The sequence below is a fragment of the Mesocricetus auratus genome, unplaced genomic scaffold (assembly GCF_017639785.1).
Source record: "Mesocricetus auratus isolate SY011 unplaced genomic scaffold, BCM_Maur_2.0 Super-Scaffold_100010, whole genome shotgun sequence".
Taxonomy (NCBI): Eukaryota; Metazoa; Chordata; class Mammalia; order Rodentia; family Cricetidae; genus Mesocricetus; species Mesocricetus auratus.
The window spans coordinates 65083357-65097015 of NW_024429194.1; the positions used below are offsets into that span (position 1 = coordinate 65083357).

Below are 13659 nucleotides of genomic sequence, written 5' to 3' on the forward strand. Positions count from 1 at the left end.
AAATGAAAAAAAAATCATATACCTACCACCAAACTTAGGCAACCAGCTGTTGTAACCAGACACAGTGGCACACTCCTATCTTGAGTTTGGTCCTAGTCTCACAGGGTAGAAAGAGAGAACCAATTTCCACAAGTTGTCCTCTGACCTCTACATGTACCTCTGTGGTGTCTCTTAGTTCCGACTGCAGTGCAACCTCTTTTGTGTCCCTGGTGCTCTTTGACATATTCTTTGTGGTTCCAGATTGCTTGCTTTCTTGAATGGTCATTGGTCCTGCAGGAGAGCTCAGGGTTCCTGCTCTGTGACACCCCTGTTGATCCTTTTCCTGCTTTTCAACTATTTAACCCTCTCTGAAGAAGTGATTTTCGTCAGGTTTTTGTTGGTGTATTCTGGATTCCAATCCTGTAATTACACGCATTGTAAATTAAATATCTTCCTATCTGTCTTGACTTCTTCTGTCACTTGTGTATGCTATGCTATATCTTTTCCATTCATGAGTTCTTCATACTGGTAAATGTCCCTTGGCATATGATTGTTCCCACTGAAGTATGTAGGTTGCATTTAGCTCCTTCTGTGACAAGGTTTAATACTGGGTGTTATAGATCCAATGACATAGGAGACCTGGCCTTCCCTAGTGAGTTTTACAAGATGGTGGTGGTACAGAGGCCTGTCTCCATAGGCAGTGCTGACTGGGTCTCATTACCAGTGGGAATTCAGCCTGCATGAAGATCCTGGCAAAAGGCTTCAAGATGGCAGTGAGCCTGGCCTTGTGACCAGGGGAAGAGTGAGGCTCATGTTTAGGGAGGATTATAGATTTCAAAAACAATTACTAATGGGTCAATGTAGGTACCTTTGTCGACATATTTCCCTTTGTTACAAAATCTCCATTTCTCTCTTCTCCAGCACTGAAAGCCAGAGTTCTCTGTCCATTCTCCCCAACTTTGTTGTCAACTCCATTGATGTCCCAGGACGCTGAAGAGATGTCAGCTCTTTTCTTGTTTTGAGCCTTCTAAACTTACTGACACTAGGAAAAGACTTAGGTCACTCGAGCACCCCCATCAGAACAAGTACCGAGTGTCTCTCCACCGGCCCTCAAGCCCAGGACACAGCAGGGTAGAGCAGGTCAAACTACATGTTCTCAGGGTCCAGTCTATTTTTCTTTTCGCACTTGTATAAAACTGAGATTGTGGTGTAGATGAAATTTTGTGGTACCTTTTACTTCATTTTTCACGAGCTTCACTGACAATTGTGCCCCCTTTCCAACACTGCCTTAACCTGCTGTTTTCAGCGTGGGTGGTAATTACTGTGGCCATTTAGGTGGCAGCTGTCCCGTGACCCTTCCAAATCTGAATGTCCTTCCTTCCACAGCAGCAGCAGGCGCTCCTTAGTCATCTCTCCCCCAGTTCGAACCTTGACAGCCTCTGGCCCTGTGACCTCACCTACCAGCCCCTCAGCTGTCTTTGTGACCAGTGAGAGTGAGTCTGTCTCCGCAACCAGAGAAGCGCTGACCTCTGACACAGCAGATGGAGAGGATAGCAGTGACAGCAAGGAGTCCTTACAAGATGAGGGAGTGGAGGAAGGCCAGTCAGAAACAAGTTCTTCAGAGGAAGAAGAACCTCTACCGGCCTGGGACGGCCCCACCCAGGCCCCACCCTCGCCTGCACCCCAGGAGGAAGCTGCCCTTTGCTCCCCAGCTCGATCCCTGGGCAGAGGTCAGACCCCAGGGGAGCAGCCTTCCCCACCAGAAGTTGTCCTCCGCACCCGCACCTCGAGTGAAGGAGCGGAGCAGACCAAAAAAGGAGCCTCTATCCAGAGGGCGTCGGCACCCCCAAGTCGGCCTCCACCACCCAAAGCCCCTCCCAGCCCCAGGCTTGCCTCAGGCAGTGGGCCCAGTAGTTCTCCAGCCTTTGGAGAGGGTTCACCTCGCAGCCCCAGGGCCTCCTTCGAAGCCTCTTCCAATCCAGACGCACCCGAGAAGCCCCTGAGAACCCCAGAGGCCTCAGAAAAGGAAAGCCCTGGCAGCCCAGGCCCAGAAGAGCTATGCACCTCCTCCACTGTGAGCATCTCCCAGGCAAGTGAGGCTCTGGTTGGGCCTTTTTCTATTTGATTTGGTTTGACTTTTTAATTTTTTTAATTTTAGTTTTTGGAGACAGGATCTCTATGTAGTTCTGGTGCCCTGGAATTTGCTCTTTAGACCAGGATGGCCCTGAACTCACAGAGATCTGCCTGCCTCTCCTCCTGAGTGCTGGGATTGAACACTTGCACCACTGAGCCCAATATTAATAAAACTATTTTAATGTTGGCTTAAGCATGAGGTTTAAGAAAGAGGGTCACTCAGACAGACAGTTAAGAATGCCCCAGAACACAGGTGTGGGCTTCTTAGAGAGAGCTGCTTTTTGTTTGTTTTGTTTTTTATAATTTTTATTTATTTTATTTTATGTGCATTGGTGTTTTGTCTGCATGTATGTCTGTGTGAAGCTGTCAGATCTTGGAATCACAGGCAGTTGTAAGCTAGGAATTGAACCCGGTCCTCTGGAAGAGCAACCAGTGCTCTTGACTGCTGAGCCACCTCTCAGTCCTGAGTGTCTGTTAAAGATTTATTTATTTATTACATGTACAATGTTCTGCCTACATGCCAGAAGAGGGCACCAGATTGAATTGTAGATTGTTGTGAGCCACCATGTGGTTGCTGGGAATTGAACTCAGGATCTCTGGAAGAGCAGTCAGTGCTCCTAACCTCTGAGCCATCTCTCCAGCCCAAGTGTTTGTTTCCTTAAGACAGAGACTCACTACATAGGCCTGGCACTCTGGGGCTAGAACTCTGGAGCTCACTATGTAGAACAGGCAGGCTTCGAATGCCCAAGGTCCCTGCCTCTGTTTCCCGGGACACCACTGTGTCCACTACTGCGCTGAGCTTCTGTTTGGTCTTTGTTCCTTTGCTGTGGTCAGAATGCTCCATAGCCAAGAAAAGTCAGGATTTCAGGGTCTTCAGGTTTCTCCCTGACGGGCTGGGAGTACAGGTCAGTCTGTAGAGTGTCCGAGTACTTGTCTGGTGTGCACAAGTACTAGATGGATCCTCAGTCCAAAGGCACAACAAAAACCACCCAGCAACACCCTTGGGCACTTTTTCTTAAAATCTGAAATTGTTTTGAAATTTTTTTGTCTGTTTTGTTTTGTTTGAGGCATGGTCTTGCTTGGTCTAGAGGTCTAGAACTCACTTTGTAGACCAGACTAACCTCAAACTCATAGGAAATTTACCTGCATCTCCTCCTGAGTCCTGGAGTTATAAACCACCATGACCAGTTCTCTCTCCTCACATTCATTCATTCATTCATTTGTCTATCTATCTGTCTGTCTGTCTTTTTAGTTAGTTAATTAGATTTTTCTAGACAGGGTTTTTCTGTGGCTTTGGAGGCTGTCCTGGAACTTGCTTTTGTAGACCAGGCTGGTCTTGAACTCACAGAGATCCACCTGCCTCTGCCTCCATCTCCCGAGTGCTGGGATAAAAGGTGTGTGCCACCAACACCCGGCTCTCCCCACCTTTTTAAAAAAATATTTATTTCTTCATTGTGCCTGTAAATGTGTGTTGGCACACATGCATCATAGCTTAGATGTGTGTGCACCTGTGAATGTGTGTTGGTACACGGGCATCATGGCTTGGATGTGGAGACCAGAGAACCACTCTCGGGAATCTGTAGAATCCTTCTATTATTGGCTTCTGAGGATTGAACCGAGACATCAGGTTTGGCAGCAAGTGTCTCTACTCAGTAAGTAATCTTGCAGCCTCCCCCTCACCTTTGACATTGGGTCTCACATAGCCTGGCCTCAAACTTGCTACACAGCTCAGGGTGACCTTGAGCTCCGTCCTCCTGCCTGATCTTACCAGTATTGGGATTAAAGGATGTGTCACCATCCCCATTATTTTTCAATAGGGGCAGGAGACAGTCGACAGTTTATAATTCTTGCCTATAGTAAATAAGCCAAATAAGAGGGCAGCAGAATTTCAGGACATAGCTTCTTTGATGACAAGGACCTAAAAGAAGGAATGTATAGGACTCATAAAGAAAAGATGAGGAAACAGAGTCTCACTACGTAGCTCTGATTGGCTTGAAACTCACTGCAGAGACCAGGCTAGCCCTGAGTTTGCAGCAGTCTTCTTGCCTCTGCCTTCCAAGTCCTGTGACTACAGGCATGTGCTACCATACCTATAGGGATGGCCTTTGAAATGTGAGAGGACAGGTACGAAAAAGGCGGTCATGGAAGAACAAAGAGTTCTATTAGGGTTATGGAAATCAAGTTATGTTATATTAAAGTTACTGGGTTTTTTCTATTTATTTAAAAAATTTAGCCGGGCAGTGGTGGCGCACGCCTTTAATACCAGCACTCGGGAGGCAGAGGCAGGCGGATCTCTGTGAGTTCGAGGCCGGGCTGGACCGATAGCCTCCAAAACAATACAGAGAAACCCTGTCTCTTAAAAGCCAAAAAAAATTATTTTATATATATTATATATGTACAATATTGTATATGTATATTTAAAGAGAAAGAGTGTGTGTATTTGTGTGTGTTTTTTGCTTGCATGTAGGTCTGTGTACTGTTGTGTATGTGCCTGGTACCAGAGAGGGCAGTGGATGCCCTGGAACTGAAGTAACAGTTGTGAGCTGCCGTGTGGGTGCTGAGAGTCTAACCTAGGTCCTCTGGAAGAGCAGCCAATGCTATCTCTCCAGGCCCATATTCAAATCATATGAGAAACGTATCATAATGAAGGGAGAAATAACTGGGCTGACTCGATGGTAGGTAGAAGTACTTGCTGTGAAAGTTTGAATTTAATCCCTGGGACCCATTGTGGAGAGAGAAAATTGACTTCCTAAAATCATCCCAACATGACATCTGTGTGTTCTTCACACACACACACACACACACACACACACACACACACACACACACACACACACAGAACTGTAATAAATAATTGAGAAGTGCGGGATGGAACTGGGCCTGTTGGCACATGCCTGGATCCCAGTGACAGTACCTGAAATACCAGGCAGAGTGATTCAGAGTTCAAGGCCAAATTGTTACATAAAACAAGATCCTGCCTCAAAAAGGCCAAGCAAACAAGCAATGAGGATGAGAAAAAGAATTAAGAAAAACTGTTGGGGAAAGGGAGGTGCATAAAGCCTGTCAGGAAAACAGCATAGGGTAGACTCCCTTGAAAAAAATAATTTTTTCCTTGATGTTGAGCAGTGTAGATGGTCTGTGGTCAGGTGCATTGTAGAGAGGGTCACATGACATGACCGACCAGACAGCACTAGGATTCACTCACCAGGCAAGCCCATACTATGTTCCAGGCACTTTTCTGGAAGATGGTTAAGACAGTGGACAGTGCTTTGATGTCTAGCTAAGTTAGATGCTTGCCTGACATACATAAACCCCAGGTTTGATACCTAGCACTCCATTAACCAGGCATGGTGGCACAGGCCTATGATCCCAGCACTACAGAGGCAAAGGCAGTAGGATGAGAAGTTCAAGGTCACCCTCAGCTGTATGGTGGGTTTGGAACCACGCTGGACTACGTGAGACCCTGTCTCAACAAATCAGATGTGGGCTGTGACCCAGCTCCAGGGCAGGGAGAGGTGAGGCATGTGGGAAGATCCCGGGACCTTCCAGACAAACCTAAAAGCTGTGAGACCTGGGTCTGGAAAGAGTGTAGGCAGAATATTCTATCCCATCTGCCAGCTCCAATAACCACACAGAAACTTAGTAATTAATTATAAATACTTGCCCGATAGCTTAGACTTGTTACTAACTAGTTCTTACAACTTAAACTAACCCATATTTTTTATCTACACTCTAGATACCTTTTTCTTTTTTAAAATGGGAACAAGCTTCTATATTTAATTATCTATTTATTTATTATGTATACAGTATTCTGCCTGCAGGCCAGAAGAGGGAACCAGAGTTGTGGGGCTCTGTCATCCGGGGTGGGCAGTTGTGGGGCTCTGTCACCTGAGGTAGGCAGTTGTAGGGCTCTGTCATCTGGAGTGAGCAGTTGTGGGGTTGTCACCTGGGGCAGATGATTGTGAGGCTGTGTCATCTGGGGTGGGCAGTTGTGGGGCTCTGTCATCTGAGGTGGGCAGTTGTAGGGCTCTGTCACCTGGGGTGGGCAGTTGTGGGGCTCTGTCATCTGAGGTGGGCAGTTGTGGGGTTGTCATCTGGGGTGGGCAGTTGTGGGGCTCTGTCACCTGAGGTGGGCAGTTGTGGGGTTGTCATCTGAGGTGGGCAGTTGTGGGGTTCTGTCATCTGAGGTGGGCAGTTGTGGGGCTCTGTCATCTGAGGTGGGCAGTTGTGGGGCTCTGTCATCTGAGGTGGGCAGTTGTGGGGCTCTGTCATCTGAGGTGGGCAGTTGTGGGGCTCTGTCATCTGAGGTGGGCAGTTGTGGGGCTCTGTCACCTGGGGTGGGCAGTTGTGGGGCTCTGTCACCTGGGGTGGGCAGTTGTGGGGTTGTCATCTGAGGTGGGCAGTTGTGGGGCTCTGTCATCTGAGGTGGGCAGTTGTGGGGCTCTGTCACCTGGGGTGGGCAGTTGTGGGGTTGTCACCTGGGGTGGGCAGTTGTGGGGTTCTGTCATCTGAGGTGGGCAGTTGTGGGGTTCTGTCATCTGGGGTGGGCAGTTGTGGGGTTCTGTCACCTGAGGTGGGCAGTTGTGGGGTTGTCACCTGAGGTGGGCAGTTGTGGGGTTCTGTCATCTGAGGTGGGCAGTTGTGGGGTTGTCACCTGAGGTGGGCAGTTGTGGGGTTCTGTCATCTGAGGTGGGCAGTTGTGGGGTTCTGTCATCTGGGGTGGGCAGTTGTGGGGTTCTGTCATCTGGGGTGGGCAGTTGTGAGGCATCTTTTACTTTGAGCTGCAGGTTTTTTCAGAACCTGGTGAAGTGAGGACAAAGAAGAGGGCATGGGTGAGGACAGAGTGAGACAAGGAAGAGGACATAAATTCCTCTCGGCTGACTCTGCAGAGGCACTGTCATCCGTCACCAGCATGACCATGCCTCCAGCCTGGGCCATAGGAAGCACTGAAGGCCCCAACAGGGCAAGATGGAAAGTGGTTCCCTGGCAGTGTGCAGGGTAATGGAGTCAGGACGCCAGACGGTTTTAAATAGCAGGGTCAGAACAGGATTGGAGCGGTGAAGTATGGCATGTCTCACTTTTCTGCTTTGAAGATCAGCACTCAGAGGTGAGCGTGTATACAGGGCAGTGGCAGAAAACTACCTAAGCATATGGAGGTTCTGGGCTTGATCCCCTGCACATGAAAAGAAGAAAGATCCAGAGCTATTATCGTTAGTATTATTGTTGAGATAGTGTCTCATGTAGTCCAGGCAGCCTTTTAAAACAATTTTTAAGGTTATCTATGTGAAGGGTGTTTTGCCTACATGTGTATCTGTGCACCACATGTAGGTCTGGTGTTCATGGAGGCCAGAGGCTATCAGATCCTCTGGAGCTAGTTACAGAAGATTGTGAGCTGCCATGTGGCTAGTGACTTTGTCTGTTTTTTAAAGGAGGTTTTTGGGGGGTCTTTTTTGTTTTGTTTTTATTATGTATACAGTGTTCTGCCTGCATGTATACCTGCATGCCAGAAGAGGGCGCCAGATCTCATTATAGATGGTTGTGAGCCACCATGTGATTGCTGGAAGAGTAACCAGGGCTCTTAACCTCTAAGCCATCTCTCCAGCCCTCAAATGAGGGTTTTATAGCGTATGTATTACTCAGAACTTACTCATGTTAGGCAAGTATCACCGAGTGACCTATGTCCCCATTCAAAGGAAAAGCAGTTTTAATGTTAAAATGCTATGGTCATCCTGACATGTTCTCTGATGGTGCTGTCTATGACTTGGCTTCCTAACTTTCCCAAAACTAAAGAAACCATTATGGGAGCTGGAAAGATGGTAAGTGCTTGCCATTCAAGTCCAAGGAGTTTGGATCCCAGCCCCTGAGTTTAGATCCCAGCACCCACATGAAGCTGGAGCTGGTGACATGGGAAATGGAGACAGGAAAAGCCCTGGTGCTTGATGGCCACCCAGTCTAGCCAAGTTAGTGAGCTCCAAGTTCAGAGACCCTGCCTCGGGGAATTTGGCAAAGGGCCAGCAAGATTGCTTAGCAGGTAAAGAGCCTGCCACGGAGGCTAATGACCTAGATACCTAGGGTCACAGGGAGGATAGAGAGAACCCAGTCCCAAATGTTGTCCTCTGATCTCTGCATGCTATGGTGTGTACATACATGCACAAAAAACTCCCACTAAAATGTAATTTTAAAAAATAAGAAAAAAACGTTAGAGAGTGACAAAGGAGACACCCAGCATCGACCTCTGGCCTCCACATGCACATGCATACACTTGTCAGGTGTGTCTGATCGTGAAAACAAAATCTAGATTCAAAGATCTGACTTTCTGGCCAGCAAGTCGTGATACCCTTCAAACCTTTATTTATTTTGTTTAATCTGTAAAAGAACACAGAAGAAATCCTACCCTAGTGCTTCAGGCTCAGGGAGATGTTATCAGATGTTTGTGTTGTTTATGACCCTTGGAAAGTATAAGGCACAGAAGACCTTCCATGGGAGACTGGGGAAGCTCAGCCATCTCTCACTGACAGAACTGTTGCCTTTGTAGGATCAAGGCCCTGAACCTCACCTCTGTTCGGATCCAGGAGGAAACACCATCACAGTGCCCGAGTCTCAGGAAGAGGTACAGAGGTCTGGGGATGTAGCTCGGTCAGTGGAGTGCTTGCCCAGCATACATGAAGCCCTGGTCTCACTCCTTGGTGCCACATACACTGAGCACGGTGGCACACACCTGTAATCTCAGTCCTTGGGAGGGGGCGGCAGAAGGACCAGAAGTTGAAGGTTACACCTGGCCAACTCTATAGCTAGTTTGAGTGCTGGGATTACAAGCAGCCCATGACACCTGCCCAGAGTCCATGGAGGTTCTGCCCAGCCTGCTTAAGCTTGCTTTAAAAAGTGATGTCATCAAGAATATACAAAAACATACTTACAGTTGCTCACAGATACAGAGTAGCACAGTAACTCAGAATGTGAGCCAGAATGGTGGCATGAAATGGAGTCGTGAATTGTTTAACTCCCCTAAGAAGCACCCAAGCAGCTCTTCCAGTAGATGGTGCCTACTCCTTAGGAGAACAGCTGCTGCCAGAGTGGTGGGCAGGGCCCTCTGTGCATCTGACTGCAGAGGCAGTGGCACTGTGCCCAGAGCCTGCAGCTCCTCTCTGGGGAATCCCAGCAGCCAGCACTACAGTGCCACTCTCTGCAGAGGTCCTTGGCACAGCATGAAATGTAATTCAAGAGAAAGAAGTAGAGTTTTTACACCCCCCCCCAGTAGGTCAGCATCTAATACAACCATGTCTACCTCCCAGGTATTTACAAGTGAAAATGCAGAACTCTGAAGAGAAACTGCCACAGCACTTAATCCCATCTACCCAGAGAAGCTTCTCTAAGAGGTCAAGGATACAAGCCACACCCATGCCACATTCTCAGGCAGTTCGAATACTTAGTCTCGGAGACCTGTCATTGTTGGAGTCTGAGAAACAACCTTAGGGAAAAGGGTGTCACACTCAGGGAACATGTTACTCAAGGTTTGAGCATTAATAAAGCCAGGGCTGTAATAATGCTAACACAAAAGCATCTGTGGGCATGTCCACACACTCTCAGAGGACATATGTCCAACTATCCACTCACTTGGCAGAAACTCAAAGCTGAAAGATTTTCAGATTACTAAATAAAGTGTGATTTTGACTAAGTGTGCAATCTTGCCCCGAGCACTGTTTTCCACTTAGACTGAGTAATGATTTCTACCCCAGGTTCAGAAGGCCTAAGTCATACACTTGCATATGCTTGTCTAAGTGCCCCTCTGTCCTGGTGAATTCCTACATGAGCAAATACTGTGGGAAGGGCTCTCCTTCAGTGTGTCATCTGTGCAGGTCAGTGCTCTGTGAATCAGGACCTGAGCCAAATGGAGGCAGCTACGAAGCACAGAACAGGAAGCACGGCCATAGTCCTAGTCTGAGCCCTGTCATTTGTCTTCAGTGCAAACTTCTGTGAAAACACGGTGACTCTGAAATCCTTCCTGTCATCTGTCAACCTCTTTGCTCGTCTTTTTTTCCCCTCCCCTTTGATCTTTTGAAACGGGGTTTCATGTAGCCCAGGTTAGCTCTGAACCACCTCCACATGCTAAGATTCCTCGTGTGTACTGTCATGCCCAGCCTACATCTGTCGCACGGACAGGTCACCAGCCACTGTCACTCCTAAGCATGCAGTGAGAACCTACTCTGCTAAGTAGAGTGACCGAGCCAGAGAAGCACGATGAGGGACAGGTACCAGCGAAATAGGATGAGGGAAGAAAGAGCTAGAGCGGGCAGTTCACAGAGCTGAAAGAGCAACCCGCTGCCAGGAAGACAAGAGGGCTAGGGGTGTCTGCTGCCCCGGCCTGAGCTGCAGCTTCCACCTACCCGGTACCACGTCCTTTCCAGATCCACCAGTACAGTGGAGAAAGAGCCTGTCCTGCAACAGGGAAATGGGAACCATGGCTGCTGGTGCTAGGGCAGGGGACATGACATCGTGGTGTCTTTGATGACAAAAGGAAGGAAAGTGGTGAGCCTGGGGTGCGGCAGGCCCTTTACAGATGGCAGCAATTGCAAACCACCATAAGTTTTACTATTATGGTGTTTAATGGGTATGTGCATGGGTGGAGGCTGATCCAACTGTACAGGACTATTGTGGATTGTGTATTAGACATCAATTATGTTCTGGGCTATAAATACTAATTCTAAGAGGCCCACAGTCCCCAAACAAGACACAGAACTTGAGGTACGTCCAGGAGTGATTTTTTTCCCATTTTATGTCTATGTATAGTGTATAATCTACCAAAGGGAGAGGCTGGTAACTGAATTATTTTTTCATCAAGCAGGAAAATGCTTCCTTAATCAGAGCTTCCCACACCCTTTGATACACAGAGAGGGCTGGACACAGAGACGTGCCTGTCTTTCACTGCCAGGCACCCTGCAGGGTTGGTGGGCACCCTTCCTTGCCTTGTGATGAACCTGTGCACGCACACAGTGGCCATAAGGATGTGCAAACAAGCACACACCACGGTGAGTCCAGGGGAGTCACACCACGTCTGGCCACGCTTTCCTGGACCTAAACCCTTAGGAATCAGCTTTTTGAAACCAAGCCCTATTATTTCTGTTTAAAAATCATGTCCTCCATAGGCTCTCTTTCCTCAGAACAGTAGTCTGGGTGTGGGGAGAGTGTGCATGCTTAGAGAAGCGGGGGAGGGAGAGAGGAGATTCTCAAATGACCCCACTGACTGCTTTCGCTAGCTTCCCTAGAAAACATTCTCTCTGTGGCATCCTCAGAATCACTACTTCAGTTTAACTAGGAGTCATCGCAGGTTAGACAAGAGGCTGAGAATGCAGGCTTCTCCTGTGTCCCATCTCTGGGACAGCAGATGCACTTCAGTTGGTAGCATGCTTGTCTAGCATTCGTGAAGGCGTGTATTTGATCCCCAGTACCACATAAACCAGACATGGAGGCGCGCACTTCAGACCAGTCCTCAGCAGGTGAAGGTAAGAAGATCAGAAATTCAAGTCACCCTTTCAGGCTGCACAGAAGGATTTGAGGCCGCTGTGGGAAACATGAGGCCCTGTCTTTAAAAGGGAGGAAGAAGCACCTGGTAAATCCAGCTCAAGCCTCCCGTCCCAGCTTTTGCTTCTTGCTTTGCTTTTGGCTTGCTTGTTTTCAGGCTGTCTCCTCCCCAGACAATGGGAAGGCTTTCAGGGAGTGGGCCATAGCCATGTTGTAGGACTTCCAGTCTGTCGGGAGGAAGAAGTCTGCAGCTGCTACAACAGAGGCACAGCTGGAGTTGTGACCATGGCACTTTATCAGCATGTGACCCTACTACTGTCTCCAAGGAGGCAGGGGAAAAGGCCCACATGCTCAGCTAGGGTGGACGGTCTCAGCTGGGAACCACACTGTTTATCCAGACATTGTCCAGGAGAAGGGCAGGGACACAGAAGACTACTACCCCAGTAGCAGCACCTGAAAGCCAATAAAATGAGGTGAAGATAAATATCGCTTGTCTCCTGCCCTGAGATCCCTAGAGGTCTGCTGACAAAAGGCTGGTTGCTCCAGTTTCTGCAGCTTCCATTTCACCCTTGGAGAACACTGGAGGTTCACATGAGGTTCCACCTCGTCTGTCCTCGTGCCTCTCCACAGAGAAGTGACTTCAGATGCCCCCAGTCCCTGACAGACGGGCTAAGAGTATAGAGGACTAGAGCTGGGCGTGATGTGCCAGCCTGTAATCCCAGTGCTGCCACAGCTGAGGCAGAAGAACAGAATCTGAGGCCAGCCTGTGCTGCAGAGAATCTACAGACTTGACAGTTGGATGGACAGGTTATATCAAAAAATGTAATACACAAGTGCTTACCAAATTCCTCAATTTATGCCAAGTCCAGTGCTCAGCATACTGAATCGGGTGTGTGCGACCACTGCCCGGTTTAGCCTTATGCTTCTTAATGTATTTAAATGCCTATGGAAAAGTCATGTATCAGTAAACCTTTGAAAAATATCTATTATGTCCCACACAGAGAAACCCTGTCTTGTAAAACAAAACAGCAAAGAAAGAAAAATATTATTTGTGTGTGAGCATAATGCGTGTGTGTGCATGCAGTCACAGCATGCATGTGGGGATTAGAGGACAACTTTGTGGAGTTGGTTGTCATGGAACTCGGCTGTCAAGCTTACAAGACAAGTGCCTCTTCAGATTCAGCGAATAATTTATGTGTGCCTGCATGTGCCGGTGGAAGCCAGAAGAGGGCATCAGATTCCCTGGGACTGGAATTTCCAATGGTTGTGAGCCGCCATCTCCACCTACTCTCTGCCCCAAAGCAAACAGTTTAAGGTTATAATTTAAAGAAAAAAGACATTTATGAGAATCAGGTGTGATTGGTCAGGTCCGACCTCAGTGGGTAGCCCAGATAACACTATTAACACTAGCCAATGTCTACTAAGCACATATATGCCAGGTGAGGCTTTAATCAACTCAACTAGTCCCAGCCCCTCAGGGACACCACGAATCCACACAGCTTTCCCTCAGAAAGAGAATCAGAAGTAACTCGTGTTAGCTTACACAGTGGGGACAACTCCAGAGCCCGTGTTCTATAGAATTACATCCTCTTAGTCACTCAGTTCCTCTAGTTAATTTAGGAGCATTTCCTGCCACTGAAGTGAGTCAAGCCGCTGCCAAAGTTCAGCACAGATGAATATTTAAATTAAGACTCTCGATCTGGGCCAGGACCAGGGTTGTGAAATGGTTTCGCAGGAATTACCTCTTTCAGTCCCCGTTTTAGGGATGTGGAAGCCCGACTACCGAGGTGTTCAGGAATTTGCCCACAGCCACTCAGCTGGCAAACGGCTGCGCTGGGACTTTTAATCCTGCCCAGATCTCAGCCACACCCCTCACCCTCTCCAGGATCCACGGCCTCCCACGAAGGTCGCACGCGGAAGGTGCAGCGGGGCCTGGCTTCTCCCCCTGCTTGGCCCGCACGTCTCGGGCCGCCGGAGGTGCTCCCGCCAAGTTACCCTGCAGTAGCCCGGAACACCCGGGAATCCGCG

At 48.4% G+C, this 13659-nt stretch overlaps 1 protein-coding gene and 1 long non-coding RNA gene across 4 annotated transcripts in view; one reads left to right on the forward strand and one right to left on the reverse strand.

The window, feature by feature from the left end:
- The window catches only part of LOC101837660 (chymotrypsin-like elastase family member 1), a 49854-nt gene extending 40067 nt beyond the window's left edge, over positions 1-9787 (forward strand). For all 3 annotated transcript variants that reach the window (XM_040753789.1, XM_040753791.1, XM_040753790.1), the window contains 3 exons: positions 1366-2068; positions 8648-8722; positions 9405-9787. In XM_040753789.1, coding sequence (XP_040609723.1) covers positions 1366-2068; positions 8648-8722; positions 9405-9434 — 808 coding nt within the window. In that variant the 3' untranslated portion in view covers positions 9435-9787. The remainder of the gene's footprint in view (positions 1-1365; positions 2069-8647; positions 8723-9404) is intronic.
- On the reverse strand, positions 8441-13119 carry LOC121142868. The gene is made up of 2 exons (XR_005879981.1): positions 12473-13119; positions 8441-12084 (listed from the first exon to the last, which is right to left on the reverse strand). It is a non-coding gene; the product is annotated as an uncharacterized LOC121142868 (long non-coding RNA).
- Positions 13120-13659: the final 540 nt, after the last annotated feature.